The sequence below is a fragment of the Meleagris gallopavo genome, chromosome 2 (genome assembly GCF_000146605.3).
Source record: "Meleagris gallopavo isolate NT-WF06-2002-E0010 breed Aviagen turkey brand Nicholas breeding stock chromosome 2, Turkey_5.1, whole genome shotgun sequence".
Classification (NCBI taxonomy): domain Eukaryota; kingdom Metazoa; phylum Chordata; class Aves; order Galliformes; family Phasianidae; genus Meleagris; species Meleagris gallopavo.
This window is the reverse complement of record NC_015012.2, coordinates 103197684-103218086: the sequence shown is the minus strand read 5'-3', so window position 1 is coordinate 103218086 and position 20403 is coordinate 103197684. Positions and strand designations below refer to the sequence as shown.

At 42.6% G+C, this 20403-nt stretch overlaps 1 protein-coding gene across 1 annotated transcript in view; it reads left to right on the top strand.

Moving 5' to 3' along the window:
• The first annotated feature begins 394 nt into the window (after window positions 1-394).
• The window catches only part of ITSN2 (intersectin 2), a 66794-nt gene continuing 46785 nt past the window's right edge, over window positions 395-20403 (top strand). Inside the window, 2 exon segments of the mRNA XM_031552618.1 lie at window positions 395-512; window positions 10193-10256. Of these exon segments, the coding sequence (XP_031408478.1) occupies window positions 10226-10256 (31 nt within the window). The 5' untranslated portion in view covers window positions 395-512; window positions 10193-10225.

Sequence of the window (20403 nt, the reverse complement as noted above, 5' to 3'; positions counted from 1 at the left end):
GGGCGGTGAGCGGGACGGAGCGCTGCGTTGTGTCGCTGCCGTGAGAAGCTGCGGCTCGGGGGGCTGAAGTTGGTGGCAATTCCTCGTCTCGACGGAAAAAGCAAACAAACGTAGTTTGCTTGGAAACTCAGAGGTTTCACCCGTGACGAACATCTGAATCCGCCGATGCGGCGGTGATGGTTAGAAATAATGAGCTGTAGCAGCTAATTGGGTAAATTGGGTGCTAGCTGGGCTTCATTCTTGCGCTAAGCTTCATTTTTGTGCTTCTGCTTTACTTCCCTTTGGGTTCGTCCATTGTATTTTGGTTGTTTGGTTGTTTTTTTCCCCCTGACTAAATTATAGTGTTTCACAGCGCTCTGGGTCCTTGGAGAAATAATTGTCAGACCCCAGGCCCTGCGTGACATCCAGGGGACGAAGAGCATCCCCACAGGTTTGGGTTCGGGCTGCTCTGTGCTCTCTGCTATGGAGAGATTTTGGTCAGCCTCTTCAGTCAGGTGCCCAAATTAGATCAAGTGAGTATGATTTCCCGTTTAATTACTGTCCTGAGGGAATTGCATTTATTTTTTTTTTTCCTTCTCCTGTTCTGTACAGGGTCAAGGATGTGAGATACAGTAGAGTAGCTCCTCAGTCTGGAACATAATGTTCCCACAGCGTTATCATTTGTGCAGTTGTCCATTGCAGATGTTTCATGCTGTCGGTGCTTTATGGGCTGCATGCTTTCTTACCATTCTGACTGTGGGCAGAGAGAGATTAAGTTAAGAACTGTGTTGTTAATGATTTTGAACAGTGTTGTTGAGAAAAAGCCTTATTCAGTTTCAGGTATTGCAGCAAGGGGGACCATAGTGAGTCTTACAGTAGGATTATTTACAGATAATTCTGTTTGTGGTCTTTAATAGAGAAAAGCAAATTAATTTTGTTTCGGAGCAAAGTAGCAGCCATCAAAATTGAAGTTGAACCTTGGGGCTGATAGCAGTTCTTCATTCATCCACTCATCTGGAGCTGGAAGGGGAAAAGAGATGGGATTTATAAAGGGAAAGGTGGTGTGTGTGTTTGACTTGGAGCAAAAAGCTTCACACCTCATCCTGACCGCAGGTATCTGCTGAGAGAAGACCTGATGGTTAGGTCCTGCCCAGCAGCATGCTCAGCTCTCTGGTTCCTGTTGCAAACAGGGACAGGTATCTCTGACCTGTTAATTAACAGTTTGCAAGTTTCTGCTCTTGCCACGGAAGCAGCATCTTGGCCGGCACGTAAAATTGAGGAAGGTGGTGGTTCATGAGATTCCTTTGGAAGTCCTGAGTTGTTCTCTTTTCATTTTTGAAACTGCCTCAGAAGTTGGACATCCTCATTTTTAATGTTTGTTTCTGGCCTGTTTTCACTTGAAAGGAAATACCTCAAATATCTCTCTTTTTTTTTTTTTTTAAATACCTTTAAACTGTTTCCATTTGCTTCTGTTTACCTAAAATGTCATTGCAGAATAGTTTAGTTTGGAACGGACTTCTGGAGGTGGTGTGGTTCAACCCCTGGCTAGAAGCAGGGCCAGCTGAGATCAGCATCCAGACATGTCGGAAATGCCTCTGGGGTGGAGATCCTCAACCTCTCTGGGCAGCATGCAGCAGGCTTGGCATCCCCTTTTCTTTTCTGCAGAGTTATGCTTCCCACTGCCCAGCTCATCAGCAAAGATGTCAAATGGTATTGGCCCACTGCTCTGTTTCACCAGTTTGGCTCTCGCTGTAAGAATGCTCTTGAAGACCTCATAAAAGCTGTTGGAGAGTCAAAATGAGCAGCACCTGCTGCTCTCCCCTCATCCACAGAGCAGTCAGATCAGAAAAGAAAGCTTTCAGGTGGACCAGGTGTGGCTTATCCAGAATAAATGTGAGCTGGCTGTTTGCAGTCACCTTTTTCTTCAAGCATCTGTACATGGGTACAACAGAATCATCATAGCATCATAGAATGACCTGGGTTGAAAAGGACCACAATGCTCATCTAGTTTCAACCCCCTGCTGTGTGCAGGGTCACCAGCCAGCAGACCAGGCTGCCCAGAGCCACATCCAGCCTGGCCTTGAATGCCTGCAGGGCATCCACAACCTCCTTGGGCAACCTGTTCCAGTGAATAGGATATCCTCCTTAATCTTTCAAAGGATTGTGGTCAGAATTGCAGCCTTTTACATGGCTGAATCGTACCTCTTGCCCTTCTGGAAGATGGGTGTGATATTTACCTTTTTCCAGCACCAGAACCTTTCCAAAGCCACAAAGTCTTGCAGTGACCTCAGCTCGTGTTAATGGCAGCACCAGGCCCAGCTCTGTTCCACGTATAGCATCTGCTGCCATTGATTGTTTTCACATTGTTTTGACTTCTGAAAGCCACTCTTAGTTCAGAGTAATGCCACGTCTCTAGATAAAGAGCTTAAAGGATGGATCCTGACATGTTTTCAGGGGAAGGCTTGACATAAACACGGTCCTTTTGTGAGAACTGGGAGTGCAGTAGGAGTTACGTTTGTGAATTTGTGCTGTTGCTGCTAGGTTGGAGCACTCATTTCATGTGGCTGAGTGGCGTGTGAAAGTCAGTGACCTCTCTTTACCTTTTTCCATGTCTTAGGTGACCACTGGTGGTTATAAAGATAACAAAGAAAACGTGGAGCTAATTGGGGAATTACCTTTTTTATGACTTATTCAAGCACTGTCACTTGTCAGTAGAACACTTGCACAAAGTACTTTGAGGCTCTGATGTTTATTTTTGGTATGAGATAAAACAATAACTGCTGTATTCTTTTAGTTTTAAAATCAGTTTACCATCTTTTAAAGTTGCATTTTCCTTTTGTAGCCTGCACAGAGATGGATGGTGTAAAGGAATACTTTGGAGGGGAAGCACTCCTGTTAGAGCATCTACTCAGGCTTTCAGTGCTAAAGCAGCTATTTTAAGTGATCCTCACATTTTCAAATGCTCATTTGCAAATGTTGCAGGTGCCAGAATACCTCTGGAATTCAGTTTCTGGATCTTTACAGAACTGTGAGGCTTGTAAGCTCAGTTTCTTTTGAATGATGGACTGATATGTGCTGTAATTTTAAAGCCAGGCTAAAAATATCAGCATGCTGGTCATCGTGCTTTTGGTCACTGATAAATCCATCTATCAGGATTTTTAATTTATTCTCCAAGCCTTTCTCTGGAAAACAAGGGAGTTGATTTTGTTTCATAAGGCATTTTCGATTCCTCATGCAGTCCCACATACTTTCTGTATTGCATACTGCAGCATGATACAGGGACTGCAGTGACTTGTTTTTCTGGTGCCTTTAGCAGCAAATGTTCCAAAGACACGTAAAATAGAAATCAGGAAGGAAATGTGAAACTGATGCAGTTTCATTTCTACTGAACTTCAGCACGTTTAAGGCTTTGCTGTGGTCAATAGGGGAATGCAGTCTGGCAGAGCTGGCTACTACTGGGCTGGGTTGAGCTGGTAGTGTGCAGTGAGCACTGCGTTGTGTAACTCTTGTTCTCAGAATACCACATGAAACTCAGATGACGTAACGTGATGATGGAGTAATTCATTGGAATTGCTTAATAGGGAACAATTATCTGAGAGCTATTTTTAATGCTTTTTGCAGTTACAGGTTGTAGAAGAAACGTCGTTGGTCCAGTGCTGCTTTGGGACTGCAGTACCAGGGGCAACAAATGGGATGGGAAGAAATTGGTGTCGGATGTTGATCCTTCAGCTTTAGAAGGAGACTGAAGTTCAGAGTTGAGTCCTCTAGTAAAAAGTTTCAAGGCTGATGCAAGTGAAGCTTCTGAAATGCTGTGGCATCAGTCCTGAGTGCTGTCTGTAGTTCATGATTCAACAGTACGTGAAGCAACGTTTGGGAAGAACAGGAAATAGGAGTTACTCCTCTTTGTTTCTAAAAATATGACAATTGCAATGTAAAAGAATTACCCATTATGGCCATACTATGGCCTATTAAAAACCAGAGCTGATTTCCAATGATGCAACTCTACCTTAGTTCTCAGAGGTCAAGAATTTTAACACTAAATAGTTAAGTCTCCTTTTTTTCAACCATGCTGTTAATGTGTTCAATTACTAAGAATTAAGTAAAATTAAACTGCCTTTCTAGCTATGTATGATTTAGCTCCTTGGGAGCTCCTAGCAACCCAATGTTGAGATGAATCATAGAACCATAGAATGGCCTGGGTTGAAAAGGAGCACAGTGCTCATCTAGTTTCAACCCCTCTACTATGTGCAGGTCACTGACCAGCAGACCAGGCTGCCCAGAGCCACATCCAGCCTGGCCTTGAATGCCTGCAGGGATGGGGCATCCACAGCCTCCTTGGGCAACCTGTTCCAGTGCCTCACCACCTGATGGATGTCTGACTCCAACAACAGTTGATTCCCCGAGTTCATGAAACTTGGTTGTAATGTCAGCACGTTACTTGCGTGCTGTATAGCTAATTGAAGGTTAAAAACCAAGTGCCAATTGAACTTCTCTATTTGTTTTCCTTTTATGACCTAAAAGAGTTCTTGTTCAGCTAGCAAAGCCAGACTTCCACTAAACAACACTGGAGATCCTGAAAACTAGTTACTGCTTTTACACCAACGATTGTACAGCCGTAGTTTGACAGTAGGTGTTGTGCACTTCCCAGTGTGCCACTCATATCGTTTTAAAGCACCCAAGTGTCGTTCTGGTTTTGCCTGTATCTCGGTGTCTCTTAGTTGTACGAATGCTCGGAGGGGCGGTTGCTGATGGGACACAGATGGGGCTGAGCGTGGTGTGAATCTGGGTCTTCAATTTGGAAGGGGAGAGGTGCTGCAGCCTGGCTTTCTTCTGCCGTGGGGCTTCTCTGGCTGTTCCATCAAGGAGAAACAACAGCTGGTTTATCTGAAGTGGAAGATAATAAGAGAAGAGTACTTATGTTACTTCTGCTTTGCTAGGAGGCATGTTTCATTTGTGCTTCTGCTGGAATGGATGGAGGAGGCTCAAAATTCTCTTTGAAAAAGAGTGTCTGACAAGATGTCAAATGGGTGAACTCATCAGTAACCTGCCTTGAGCGTTGCTCATCATGGTTGGAATGAGAAATAGCAGTATAGAGAGAGCTCATCAAACACTGGTGCTTTGCCCAAGTCTACAGTGACACAAATGGAAGGTTGGACTAGATGACATTGGAGGTCTTTTCCAACCTTGGCGATTCTGTGATCCTACGAAATTAGGAGTTGCAATGTGGAAGTTTTCTGGAGCTGCATGGAGCTCACTGGATGGCATCTTAGGGCTCTTGTATGGTGCTGGCAGAGAATTAGAGCTGCATCTCAAAATGGGATCTGCAAAGTTCAAGAAGCAGCGTACTGAGTGCAGTCATGCAAATGAGGAAGTAGGAAGCAAGAAAGAGGAGTGTATTTTAAGTTACCACCCATTCAGGAGCAATTGTATCACTTTCAGTTCTCCAGGAAGGCTTCAACCTACAGCCTGGAATTCCTTCTCAAAGGTAGAAATGGAGAGCTCTTGAGTTTGTTGCTAACGTGGATTTTTTCTTTAAATCTATCCGCTGCTTTTTTTCTTTTTTTCTTCTTTCTAAACAAAGTGGAGGTGGTGATGTGTCTCCTTGTCTGAAATCAGGTTAGTGAATGTATTCTGTCAGTGTGTGGCAGAGCTGGGTTGAATTCCCATCTTTTTCTGTTGAAGTTCACGTACACATCTCCTACGGGAAGACCGTAGGGTTTCAGTAGTGAGTTTCCCAAAGTGGGACTCCTGTTCTCTCCTTCAGAACATCTTTGCAAAGAAGAATCAGAGCTGGGAAAGCATGAACAGACAGGGATCTGTGTCTTCTTAGCTTGGTGATGCAGATATTCACATAGCAAGGTGAAGTCCTGAGCTTACGTTGCTCCTCTGAACTCTGTGCATGGGCTTCCTTAAATGACTGTGCAAGGAAATGTGGGAGGGTCTGAGAGAAAGGACAGGGAGGGTTTATGGCTCCCCAGACAGAGCTGAGCTGAGCTGGGTCTTGTTATTCAGAGTGGCTTCTGAAGAACTGGGCAGCTGAGTGGAAAAATACCTAGTAATAATAATTGAAAAGAAAATAGTAAAGCCATCACAGTTATGTTTCACAATCACAATGGAAATGGCAATTCTTTTATGTTGCGTGGCATCCATTTTGCATGGTCAGTATAATCAGAAAACCCATAAATCAGGCAAACTGGGCAGAAGAATGTTATGTGAATTCCAATGCCATTTAACTCTTTTTTCAAGCTAGCAAGTAATCCAAGGGTCAGGTGGCTATTAAAGTTGGAAAGGGAAGCAGAGACTTTCTAGATGTTGACATATAGCAGCCAAATGCAGAACAAATCCTTCCATAGGAACAGTGAAATTAATGTTACTGTCGTGTGTGCTGTTCTTTGATTGGAAGAGTTTTTCTGCTGACTTCAGGTGTGTTTTGGCCAATGCTAGAGCCATGACTTGGGTAGAATAGAAACTGGAGTCTAAATGGTGTTTTCCCTTTTTTGAGTACAAAGTAGCAATTCCTCCATGCAGAGATGCCCAAAGGAGTAGCTGACACTTCTGAAGGTGTTGTTGGAGTGGTTCTGGGTTACCTCTGTTGCAGTTGTAAACTGAATCATGGGGTCAAGTCCTGAAAAGGACAGTTAATGGGATATGTTGGCTTGAAATTGCCTCCGTGCAGGTGGCTGCTGCTTGGAAGAAAGCTCACCCCTGAGAGACTGATGCTGATTGGGTTCTAAAACCTTTCATTTCAAGTGCCTTATGCTTTTAAAATAGGCATAATTCACACAAGGTCTCACCTAAATAACACATGTGTTACACTGGGATCCTGCTATTGCAGGGAGGGTCTAAACCAGAAAGTACAAAACAGTAGGAATGGAAAATGATCTGTAATTAGCTCAGTAGCAAATAGCTGTAATATTCATCACAGGCAGTATTTCCTAATTGTTCTTACAGCAGAAATCTGCAGTGCAGCTTCTTGCTGTCCTTGAGAAAGGTGGAAAAGTAGTAGAGGTGTCCAGATGTGTTGCTTCTGTAGTGTTTGCTTTCTTCCACTAACACCTGGGGTGACCAAACCAGGTACTCCAGACCTGCATTCCAGCTAAAACCAGGCATCTGTGGTTTCTCTGGGGAAATATTTTGGAGAAAGAAGTGATTTAGGTATAAACATAACAAAGGTTGTAGTTAAGGTTGTTCTTTGTAAAATGACAAAAAATATACCAGTCACAAATTATAGAATTGTAGAATATCCCAAATTGAAAGAGATCCAACAAGGACCATTGAGTCCAACCTGTGGCTTCACACAGCATCATCCAAACCCTGTGGGCGAGAGCACTGTCCCAACGCTCCCTGAGCTCCAGCAGCTCAAGGCTGTGCCCAGTGCCCTTGGAGCTGTGTTATGCCCACTGCCTTCCAGGGCAGAGCCTTTCTCTAACATCCAGAGAAGCTTTTTTCTTTTTTTTTCCCTCCCTTTATCCCTCATTCTGACCAGTTCATATGTTGTCTCAATGGCCTTCCCTTCCCTTCCCTTCCCTTCCCTTCCCTTCTCTTCCCTATTGAGGGAGGGAGCAGAAGCTGCACTTTGGCACATCTCAAACAATTAACAAGTGCTTGAAGCACTGAAAATTTGTTTACAAGAACTGATGGTTCTACCCTTTAAATATAACATCCAAGCTTTCATGTTTTCCCCCTAAATGGCAGAAGGACTTTGTGTTGTCTCCAATGGTCAGTGGGACACCTGATGGTGTTGGGTGGCAAGCCGGATTTCGTGCTGTTCCTGGCATTGATGGAAGCTGAGAAATGAGTTCACCAAGCACTTCTTCTATAATGTTTTGCAGAAATGAATCTTTTGTGAGATGTTCTGTGAGGTGTTCTGGTTGTAATGGCTGTTTTCTCATCTTTGTGGTCTGTTTAGGCTACTGATCATCATCCACAAGTGCATGTGGAAGTGCTTACTGCAGGCCTGCTGTCTCAAAGTGACAATTATCAATTAAAGTTGATTTTTAAGAGGAGGTATAGTTGAGACTCCAGGAGCATCAGAACAGGGCAGAGAAGCTTTACTCATTGAAGCCCATTAACAATCCAGCTTGCTTTTCCCACTGGCAGCTGAGAGTGTAAGAAGCTCAGTGTACATGAGCCAGTCACATGCTTCATCAGACCCAAGGACTGCAAAGGCTGACTTTCTCTGTAGCTGACTTGAAAAATGTATCTTGAGATTTTTAGGCTTTAGGAGTGAATCTATGTTGCTGTATTGTGCTTTGCTCTGCTGCTTCTGGGGGTGTTGCTCAGCATCCCGCTGCTCTCCTGCCTTCAGGTTCTCTCCTGGCCCTCCTGGCAGAACAGCTTCTGCAGCAAGGCATGCTGTAGCAATGTTTAATAACACTGGAAGCATTTGTCAGGAGAGCTATTCATAGATCTCAAGTGTCTCTTGCTTGTAGAGCCTAGGAGGGCTTGCTGCAAGCAACCTAAAAATACCCAAATTCATTTTAGAATTCCTCTCTTGGAAAAGATCCAGGCTTCCTTTTTTCATCTTTCTGCAGCTGATGCCTAATGTCACCCTGAGAGACCGTTTGGACTCGTCTGCTGTTTCTATTTATATATATGTGTGTGTGTGTGTTCTGTGCGTGTGATACATACACAGGTGTGTATCTTACATATATCCTACATAAATGACATGATATATATGTAATATGTGTGCATCTGTGTGTCTGTACAGAAATAGAACACATTGCAGAGCAGTATCATTAGCATACTTGAAATTCATGGCTATTTTCGATTTTCTAATGAAACTGCTCTGTAATGTGTTACATTTAAAATATGGATATGTTGTTCTTCCCTCACTGGGCAGTTATATGAGCAATGCAGAGTGAGTTAAGTTAGGATGCAGTGCCCTTCTTGGCTCATTTTGGGGAAGCACACATGGCTATGATGTTTACAGGTGACCCAGTGAGAATGAATGGATGACATCCCATCACAGTCACCTGATTTTACATGGCATTTTCAGGGTGTATAAGCATGTGAATAATAGATATTAAAGTGGATTTGTAAATAATGGTGTGTAAATATACAGAGGCAGGATTGTTAATGTTGGACACGGGCAGGAATGTGCAATAGGCACAAATAGCAGAACTGGAACACTTTCTTTCCAGCTGTGTCCGTTTTGGGATGGGATGTGCAGCAGTTTCCTTGGGGGCAGGGGAGCATGGAGTTGAGATGCATTGCTGATGGAAAGAAAACTGCAGTTTAGGGCCACTAGGATGATCAGAGGGCTGGCACATCTCTCCTATGAAGAAAGGTTGAGGGAACTGGGATTGTTTGGCTTGGAGAAGAGAAGGATCTGGGGTGACCTCAGTGCGGCCTTCCAGTACTTGAAGGGAGCGTATAAACAGGAGGGGGAACGGCTGTTTACGAGGGTGGACAGTGATAGGACAAGGGGAATGGTTTTAAACTGAGACAGGGGAGGTTTGGGTTGGATATTAGGAGGAAGTTTTTCACCCAGAGGGTGGTGAGGCACTGGAACAGGTTGCCCAAGGAGGCTGTGGATGCCCCATCCCTGCAGGCACTCAGGGCCAGGCTGGATGTGGCTCTGGGCAGCCTGGTCTGCTGGTTGGTGACCCTGCTGTGCAGGGGATTGGAACTAGATGATCGTTGTGGTCCTTTTCAACCCAGGCCATTCTATGATTTTTATTAGGGCAGTTCTTTTTCCAGAGTGCATCCTGTCAGAGCGTTCTCTTTGTAAATCACTTTAGGAGTGGGTGAGTTTGAACAGTGATTGTTTCTCCACTTTCCTCAGCAGAAGCATTCCATACGGAGCTGCAGGTGAACTTTTTAGTGTAGACACAAGTTACACCAAGGAGCACGCTTTGGGCATGCGGGCCCCCCCCTTGCCAAGAGAGTGCTGCACCCCATGCTGTATGCCCTGAGACAGCTGTATGTGTGCTTTATGCAGGAGCTGCTAAACAGTCAGGACTGTTTTCCTTTAAAAATGTGCCACTAGGTACAAGACTGCAAAAAAAATAAAAAAAATAAAAAAATAAAAAAAATTCCCCACCCCCTCCCAAATGTAAATTCAGCTTGTTCAGCAGCAGTGTGAAGCCCTGCATTGTCTGCTGTCGGAAGTGGGAGCTGAAGGGGACAGACGTTCCCCTGCTCAGCAGGAGCGCGCGGCGACGTTTTGCCCTTGTTGCATTATTAATGGCACAATGTTTTTATTTTGCAGATGGCTGAGAGCTAGCAAGGCACTTTCAGGACCATGATGGCTCAGTTTCCCACGGCTGTGAATGGTGAGTAGCTCAGTTCTGGTTGCTAAGGTAGGGGTGGGAGCATTTGTTTTTATTTTTGTTGAAATGGCCCTATGAAAAAGCAGCTCATCTTAGTACCCGCAGCAGCGTTACGGACAGTTTGCTGCAGACTGCTTCCTGTAGTTCAGCTTACCTTGTAAGACTGGGAGAAATTGGCTGCAAGCATAATTGTGGCATGATTTAGATGCAGAAATGCCTAGAGCATCTAGAAATCTCAGATCATTTAAAGGGGTGAGGAATGCTGGTCTTGTGTTACGAGCACTGACTGACTGCAAGTGGGAATATGCAAAGTAATAGCTGATTTGACTTGCATACCTTTTGTGTTATGTAATGCAGCACAAAATTTGTTTCGTTATAATATGCTACTTAAGCTGAAATAGTAGAATAGTTGATCAATTTACTGTGTTAACTAAAACAATCTTTCTTTAAAAGTAAGAAAAACTTAAGAATCTTCCTCTCGATTCTGTGCTCCATGGAAACTTTTGGATTTGTTTCTTGGTGATTCTCTATCAAAGATGTATGAAAGACCAAAGTTCAGAATCGTTTGTGTGTATATGTGTATACTGGAGCTCACTATTTCTAAAGCAAGCTTCTTTGTGAAGGCACAAGTTGCAGCTGTCTGCTGAGAAATGTTATGTTTATGTGCCGTTGTTTGCAGAGCTGGCCAAAATGGAAAGACAAATATAGGAACAATGCTGTGTGCTCCAGATATTCCAGATAGGGAGTTGAATGATAAAGGTATTTCTTCTCTGTGAAGATTACTGCAGGACTGGAGGGTCTTCATTTAAGCAGTTTAGAAAATCATTGCTGCTAAAGTGAGTGACATAGAAAAAAAAAAAAGTGCTTCTTAGCCAAAGCAAAGTGCTCAGAATTCAAATTTAAACTGTGTTACGTGTTTCACGTGTCATAAAACGCCTTTTCTTATGCAGACAGTTGCAGTTTGATCTGGACTTTGTTCCACAGACTTAAAAGAGAAGTAAAAGGAGTCAACATATTACATTTCATAGAGAAAAAAACTACGTATCACTTCCACTTCTTGGGCATCATAGAAAAACAATTTTCTTGTCATTGTGTGCTCTTTGCTCCCCAACTTAAACACAAAATGCTCTTCAGAGAAGACACGGATTTGTGCTCTTGGCTGTCCCTGTGGTTGATTTACACATGGACTATTCTGTCTCTTTGGTTTGGCTCTTTCCTCTTTCTGGTGAAGGACTGCAGGTATTTGACAGCAGTGATCACATGCATGACTTGAACTCAGAAAGATGTTAGCTTGGAAAAGTGGTCTTCTTCTTCATCTGGAATCCCTTGTACAGTTCAAAAGGGAACTAGGCCAAAAGTGCAGTTCTGTTGTGTCAAGAAATGAGTTTTACTGTGTTGAAATACTTAGTAAGAAAATGTGAGCTAGCAGGCAGCAGTTAAGCTCACAGTGTATTTGAATGACTGTGTGTGGTTTTGCAGTGATATTTCTCATCAGAATTGATTAAATTTGAAACATACCAGGCAAGGAAAAAAAGAGTAGTTTTAACGTGATTTCTGGATAAATATTGAGAAATTTTTACTACTGAAACTGTTCTGTAATCTGTGTTCCTCTTCCCTGCTACTTCCTACTACTGTTTGCATTCAAATTACCTACATTTAACACTCACTGCAAACCTCTAATTATGGTATTGGACACTGGTAATGACTTCAAGCATTGGATGAAGAATGCAGTTATGCATGAGGCAATAAGACCCATAGGCACTCCTGCAGCCCAAGAGGAGAGCACTGGCTGCCTGCCGTGGGGCATTGACCCTTTTTTTTGCTCTCTACTAGGGGAAAATTGTGGGTTTTTTTTTCTGGGGGAAGAACCTCTCGTTCTTATCAAGGTACAAAGTCTTAGCTTTTAGGTCATTAATTACAAAAGTAGTTTCTGTTTCTGGTTTATTTTTGGTGCTTGGTGTTAAAAGCTAGCAGATAGCCTGTGTGTGCAAGTGAGCAATTACATGGTACAAAATGACACCGGGGTTGAGAACTGCAGGGTTCAAATAATGAAGTGAGATACTTACATCATCTCAAATAATGTGAACAGAAGAGTCTGCAGCACCTTGTTTTCCACCTGAGCAGAGAAAGGGAAGAAGGTTAACTCACTTAGCTGCTGGAGTTCCAGTTCAGAGACTTGAATTCACGGAGGGCACCTTGGGAGCTCTCCCAAAACTGATTCTCAAGACTCTGCAGCCTGAGCATGTGGCTGACAGCCAAGCTGTGTGTTGGGCTGAGAACTGGCATATTCTTTTCTAACTGTGTGGTCACACGTAAACTTCAGCTTGGTGGGACCTTCTGTGCTCCTGGGACACATACTCTTGCTAAACCACTTACCTTTCCTCTCTAAAGATACACAAGTACACAGTGAACATCTACAGAGGAGTTCCCTTTGACCTTCCATTTTGGTCCAAGGTGACCTTTGTGGGTGTGTTACTAACAGGCTGGAAATGCAGAGAGGAGAAGCAGGACTTGAGGAGTGCATGTTGATTTTTATGGAACTCAGGATGCATCTGCCAGATCTGACAAACTTAGTCTAAATGTAATGGTTGTGATGACTTGTTATGTGAACAGGCAAGACCAAGTGATGCCTTTCTGTGGGAAGGCTGCAAGTTGCAAAGCATGCATACAGCACCAGATAGATCACAGACATTGGAGTCTACTGTGAGATCCAGGTCTAATCTAAGGAACTCGTCTCAAATCCTCTATGAGTGGCATTTAGTTAAACTAAGTATCAAATACTTTCAAAATTACATTTCTAAAGAATCAGTTAGCAGTTAAAAATAGGATAGGAACTGAAACATTAAAATGGACTTCCACGTGATTTATCTTTCTGATTGCTGTATCTGTCATAAAGCAGTTTTCCCTGCCATGTTTTCTGTTACAACTGGGGGGCAGTTGCAAGATGTTGCTGTTCTCCCAACTCCTCTTCTTCTGCAGGTTAGAATTTTTCAGACAGGCTGGATCTTGGTTTAGGGAGATTGAATCCTGACAGTCCGGCAGGAATGAGGAAGGCAGTTTCTGCTGATCAGTATCTCACAGAGTTTCCTTAAGTCCCATGGGAGTTCTGGGACAGTGGTTTTCCTGTTTATGTTTTTGTTTGTCTTTCCTCTTCCCTCCTACCACCTGTTTCCTTTGATATAATGCGTAGTGGTCCAACAGGAAAACACCTCTGGTAGCTGAGATGCAAAAAGTAATACTCATAACTCCATTTCACTTTCTTTTTAAGCTTAATAATTCAAGCTGGGTTTTAGTTAGTGAATTCAGTGCAGAATGGGATTCTGGTTCCACTGTTGTCAAGAACAATGCATTCACAAATTGTCTTCTCTATTTAAAAAGTCTATCTGAAGATCCCTGGTCTGAAATTTCTTGGAATTGGTCATCGCAGTTCAATTAAAACCTTAATGGGTGCAACATGACTCTTAACCTTGTTAAGAGTCAGGCATGGAAACTGCAGACTTGGATATCAGCAAGTGTAGATAAAGATACGAGCTGAATTACAGCTTGTAAAGGAAGTATCGGAACTTGTTCTTCCACCTCAAGTAAGGCAAAGGAAATGAGGGAAATTCAAAGACAAGGAGAGAAATATTCTGTGGCCTTGCTTACATTTGTAAATTAATTTCTGGGTTCTGCATGAGGATGCGGGTTTTGTTTGACACAGAGCAAACCTCTTGTGTTTAAGTAGGATAGACTTACATGTTCCACTATCAAACTGCAAAACATTAGGTTTCCAGTTGCACATCCTGTATCAGATATGTACTTCAGTTCTAAGAAGTGAGAAATAGTTCTGTAGAATTGCAGGAGTATCTTGCTCATATGTAATTTTGGAAGCTGAAAACAGTGAGACATGGAGGTGAATAATAACACAATAAAAGGAGCAAGGTTTTAATGAAGGGGGCATCCTGTGCTTTCTTTAGTCTCCAAATTTTGTGGGTAGAGTCAAACAGATGAAGTTTATTAGAGAGAGAACTGGCTGAAAGGGAGAGAAAATGGAAGTACTAGACTTGGTCGTCATAGTAGTGAAATTCTACATGGATTATTATCCTGGGACCAAACTAACTCGTTTATTATTTATGGAAACAACATTAATACAGAGCACGTGTATGCTGGTTTGATTTTCTGATGACACAAGGGGTCATCTTCCAGGGAGGATTCATCAGGAAACACTGCATCATTGATTCAATTCCATCGCGTTTCCATTGTGCTTCCTCAAGTAGCTTTGTAGTCATGCTGCTTTAGGCTGGAAGAATTTCTGCTGCGTGCTGGGAGCCCAGGGTTGGGCTGTGACTAAGGGGGAAGACAACCGGATATCTTAGATAATCGTGTAATAATTGTGTAATTGGAGGGAAAGGAAATGCATGGTAGAACATGATGGTGAAATAAGTGATACTGTGTGCTGTTGCATAACGCAGTGCTATATGGCTGCCCAGGGAGGTGGCGGGGTCACTGTCCCTAGAGGTGTTCCAGAACCATGGACAGTGGGCATAATGGGGTGGATTGGGTTGGACTTGGTGATCTTAGTGGTAGCACAAAGTTCAGTAGAAATCACAGAATGGCTGGGTTGGAAGGGACCTAAAGGATCATGAAACTCCAACCCCTTGGGAATTGGCTGTTAGTGTGTTGGGATGGAAATCTGAATGGTTCTGGGATGTTCTGGTCCCTGTGGTCAGGGAGGAATCTGAGCGCCATAAGGCAGAGCTTGGTTATGGGGAAGGAATTCTGTGTTGTACCTCCTGCAGGCCAGACGTGATGACCTTGGAAGTCCTTTGCAGTCCTAAAGCAACCTTCAGCATTAGTTGGTAACTTGGCAAATATCACCCACTGAGTTACTTTAAGCTGCCTTGTCTTGATAAGGTTTTACTTTTAGGACTGTGTTAGTTTTTGTAAGGTAAGACTGTGCTGAATGGGGGACCAAGAGATTCATCTTCTGTAATATGTCTATAATTTAAGCTGCTTCAATCATTTTGGATGCCAGTGAGATTTCCTCATGGTTTTGTTGCACCTCAGAGCGTATACTTAAAAAGGCAAAACAAAATGTTTAAGCAGATCAAGGAATACTTCCCCAAAATGAAGCCAGAGCCTGAAGGCTTCACTGTAGGGACTCAAACATCAATCTGCCATATGGCAGAGCTTCACAGGACTTTGGCTATTGAAAATTTTTCTCATCGTGATAGAAGGATGAGCTCCAGCATTTTGGGAATTGCCCTTCTGTCTGATAAACTGCTTCATATGGTTGGTGCAACTTAAGGTTGTTTGTCATAGTGTGAAATACTGCCTTTTTAACATCAGCTAAATACTGTGCCTTCTTGAGGTCGTTATGGCCTACGCACGTTGAACAGGCCAAAGATAATATTAATTGGTATTGGCAGAATGAGTTCAGGTTTAGCCCCCTAATCATAATAGCAAGAATAAACCATTTTTAGACGTTGTCTGTAGTCTGTTGAGTGCATTTATACAATGCTGCAGTGTTACTTTAATTAGAGATGTTTTAGGTTTGGGCTTTTCAGTATCCTGGATCAGTTGTTGAGACATCTGTTGTTTTTCTTACAATTGAACAGCCCTCAATCATAACTGAGGCAGCTAGAAGGAGTGAAAGGCTGGAAAATTAAATAAATAAAATAAAAAAAAACAAAAAAAACACCAAGAAACATTTGCGGGACTGAATTTCTTACCAGTACACAATGAAATTATTGAGCTTACAGTTGGCAGAAAATGTGTTGGTTTTTTTTTTTTCTTTTTCCTTTTTGGAAGGGACTCATTGTCTCAGAACACCTGGGAACCCAAAGCTCCAAGTGCTTGGAACCAAACTTGTGGACTTTTGGCTCCAGAAGTCTCCGAGTTTGTTAATATCTGAGAGTCAAGAGAGTGTAATGCTCGAGGAAGGACTTGAGCAATCATACTCCTTATTTGGAGTGATTATATTGACTAGGATCTCCCAGCTTGGAATGATGGATACAATAAATGCGTATAGAATGATAAATGACCTTAGGAAGGTGACAACAGAGTGGTAATTCATTTCTCATAATAGAAGAATTAACCAGTATCAAATGAAAATACCATAGGCAGCTATTAAACAGAGCACTTAGCACAGTGTCAGTTAAGCTCTGAAAGCTGTGGATGCCAAAAGGTGACGTGGATTCCATGGTTGATTAGATATAGGTGCATTTTCATCCCATTAATGAGATACATGTCTGGATCAGGGGCTACACTGGGGGCTGAGAAAATACAGTGAGGAAATGCCACCACAGGCTCACTCCATGCTTTCCTTCCATGCCAGGTGTTGGGCTTGGGAGCTGGCTGCTCAGCGAGGTGAATAGTTGGTCCGAGCTGGCAGTCGTTACCATGGCTTGTTTCTTAAAATATCTCCTAATTTGTTTTATTCCACAGATAGCTCAGGAAATGCTTCTTCATTCTTCCTTCTGTCTCACTCTTCCTGTCTATTTTTTTTTCTATTTGATGGTGGTTCTCTTTTCCTCTTAGTCCCAGACTTCCTCTTCAAATCTGAGAAACTGGAAATATGAAGATAATAACTACAGAAGTTACTTAAAGGATATAACATTATTTGAACGAAGTTCTGCTCTGATTTTATGTCAGCTTTTGTTGTTGTAAGAGGATCATTTCCTTTCCTCAACCTAATTTCAAGGTTCATTTTGTATCCTCTTCCTTTTTTTTTTCTGCCAGCATTTCTCTCAGCGCTCAAAGATTTGTTAGCTGCTGCAGATGAAAACTGACCCGAATCTTGTTCATTTTGCTGCATTCCACAGAGATTTGCTAGACAATGATTAAACAAATTGTCCTTTTGTAACTTTTCAATTAATTAGTAGGGTTTTTCTGAATGCTGGTGGGCAGCAGTATAAAAAGAATCCACTTTGAGTAATGAAAGACTTTAATCTAAGCACCGACAGGTTTTCTTCCTGAACAGTGCTGATTAAAAGCTTTAACTTTCCTTATTAAACACTTTGATTCTATACAGGTTGACGGCAGTTCACCCAGAACAGCTGCTGGCTTGCCCTAAACTGAAGGATAAGCATATCTTCCAACTTCTGTGTCATGTTGTGCCAAGGAAGGCTGCAGGGGCTGCCAGCTGCAAGTATGCTTACGCCAGCAACAAACAGAGGCAGCCTTTGCCTCCCAGGATGTGGGAGAATGTGGCAGAGGACCTTCCATTTTATGTTGTGATCACATTCCTTTGAACATCTCATACCTTCTACTGAGTTTCTGTAGTTGTGGCTTTATGACTGTATTTGTCCCTTTTCTAAGATCCATCAGGAAGTATTGAGATTTACAAATCCATGTCAGTGGATAGAAAAATGAGATTACTTTACATGCACCCGTCATGTAAAGTAACTCAGTGATTACAGATGATTTCAAGAGCATTGGTTTTCCAGTTAGGCAAAAAGGTACTTCATATTTATTGCTGCTATTGAACTGAGATTTGGGGAAGGCTGTTCAAGAAATCTTGTTTCATTAAAACTTCATAGAATAACATTGAATGAGTTGACACGAATGCTAGAACCAACTAGCACGAAAGGCAGCACACCAGTGTGCACTTAAGAGTACAGTCGTGTTGATACTCATGTTCTTGCATTAGTGGAGCTTGGACAGAACTCCAAAAAGATCTTCATTTACACATTTTGAAAAGGAAATTGATGCACTTTGCTCTGTGTTTTTTCTTTTAAAACGTTTTGCTGGCTGCGTTGCATCGTGTTTCAGTGGAGTTTGGCAATAATTGAATTAAAAAGGAGCTTCTAAAAATGGATAGCCATAATGAGCTAAATGAACTGTGATTGTGTAAATATAGTCATATCCCATTGTTGTAACTTGATAGTTTAAGTGCTTTGGAATCATCAAGTTGCACTGTGAAATTCAGTGGATCATCACTGTAAGCATCAACTGTAGGCTGCCCAGAGGGGTTGTGGATGCCGCATCCTTGGAGGTGTCCAAGACCAGGTTGGATGGGGCCCTGGGCAGCCTGGTCTGGTATGAAATGTGGAGATTGGTGGCCCTGCCTGTGGCAGGGGGTTGGAGCTTCCTGATCCTTGAGGTCCCTTCCAACCCAAGCCATTCTGTGATGCTATGACTGTGCTATGATGTATCTTACACTAGATGAGGCGGTGTGTCTTTAGGTTGTTGTAGGGATTATACTCATTCTAAAAGGAGTGTCTTTCTAATTGAGATCACAGCATGGCAAAGTAGTTCTCATGTTCATTCTTTATGATAGGTTTTGTACGTAGAAGTGGTGTTTCAGTCACGATGATCACGTCGGTGAAAATAGGGCATGGTATGGAATGCTGTTCCTGTGTACAGGGCACGTGAGTAAACAGCCCCAGTATTTAATTTTAGTGAACTACTGAAGCTAAGGCTTCCTAATGCACCACAATATGTAGAAATGCTGTACAAAATAGGGGGGGTACGAATTATACCCCACAGTGCAACATCTGCTTCTTCTTTCTTCACGTGTCTGTGAGCGTGCCCTTCAGTTAAGCAGGTGTTTCTTGGCCAGTTTTGCTGTGTGGAATAATTATTTTTTGGACAGCACATCAGAGACTTTAAAAAAAAAATAACAACAAAACCAAAGTCTTGGCTTCAGAGGGCACAATTCATAGAACTTCAGTGAACATATGAAATGGAAGGGGAAACCCAGGAGCTTTTTCCTACTGTTGAATGAGCTTCAGCTACAGGTGTTTCCTTTGTAACAGTGTGTGTGTGTGTGTGTGTGTTAAAGAAACTGCTCAAGTTGTCCTTAAGCACAGACATGCCCTTTTCTCTCCTTCTGGCAGTTGCTGCAGTGTTGCCTTGTACTCCCAGAGCCTCTGTGATGCTTTTTGGGTGGGACAAGAAGTAATGGGATTAATGTGTGTGTTGGGAAGGCAGGTTGAGTGTGGGCTGTGCTGTGGTCCAAGGATAGGGGAGCTGGGAGTCAAAGATGAGCAGGTAGTGTTTGGGTGGTCAAAAAATCTACAAAAATAAAGAGAAGTCGACAAAAAATAAGAGAAGCAAGTACTGAAAATATTAGAAATGCTGATAGGGAATCTGGGAAGTACTGTGTGTTTGAGACTCTTAGTGTGCTTATCCAATGCTAAAGAAAAATGAAAAGTATGACTCCATGCTTCATTTGCCTCAGTTGGGGTCGTTCAGTTTGTCCTGTTGTGAATATTTCTGTGGTGAACTTAATTCCAGTCTCCCTCTGTATCTGTAGGTAGGGTTATCCCAGTAGGTCGCACACCAAGCAGTTCTCTTGAGTCCACTTGATGGGAGGCAGCAATGAGTGCTCTGGATGGTTGAACTGTGGAAAGTCCCTAGTTATGAAGCTGCAGGCAAGGAAATTTCCCCCTTTTTAAACATGGGGATAAATATTTATTTAGGATCATTATGAAATTTACTGCTAGATTTTTTTGTTTGTTTGTTTGTTTTTGGATGGTTAAAAAGATGGTGTATAATCACTCGTCCTCGTGACTTACATGTGCAGGGAGTGCTCTTTCAATTTAGTTTTATTATCTCAGTGGAGTTAATTAACTTTGTAGCTCGTAGGAGCATAGTTTTTCTTAGAGGGTACCAAACAAGCAGCACCAACCAGTGAGAAACAGACACAATTCCCCGTAGAATGTGATAATGCCTTGCAGTTTTCTGCAAGTGAAGAAGTTGCCTGTTCTGCTGATAACACCAGTGTGCACAGCTACATTTGCCCATAGCTAATACTAACCAGTGGCAGAAGTTTCACGGCAGCGTTTTGAAGGCTGTTTATTGCTTTTCTAGAACTTCACTTTCTTTCCTCCCCTCTTTTACATTTGCAGGTCGCCCTTTGAAGGAAAGGAGTGTTTGTTTCTGTTTTGTGTTGGCAACCCATCAAAGCAAGTCCTTTAGAAATGCCATTAGGACTCTGCATCAGGCTGATAACCTTCTGAAGAAAACAGACTGTCCCTAGCAAGGTCTATGATCTTGTCATAAACAGACCCTAAAGTTCTCTTAGGAAGATGTCTTTTGTTTAAAATGAGCTTAAAGGAGCAGAAAAAGTTGCTTAATCCCCAGCATAGATGCTTGTTTCCAAACCAGGCTCATCACTGCTTCACCAAGGGATGTGTGTGTGCCTCTTCCCCAAAGCTGTGATGGA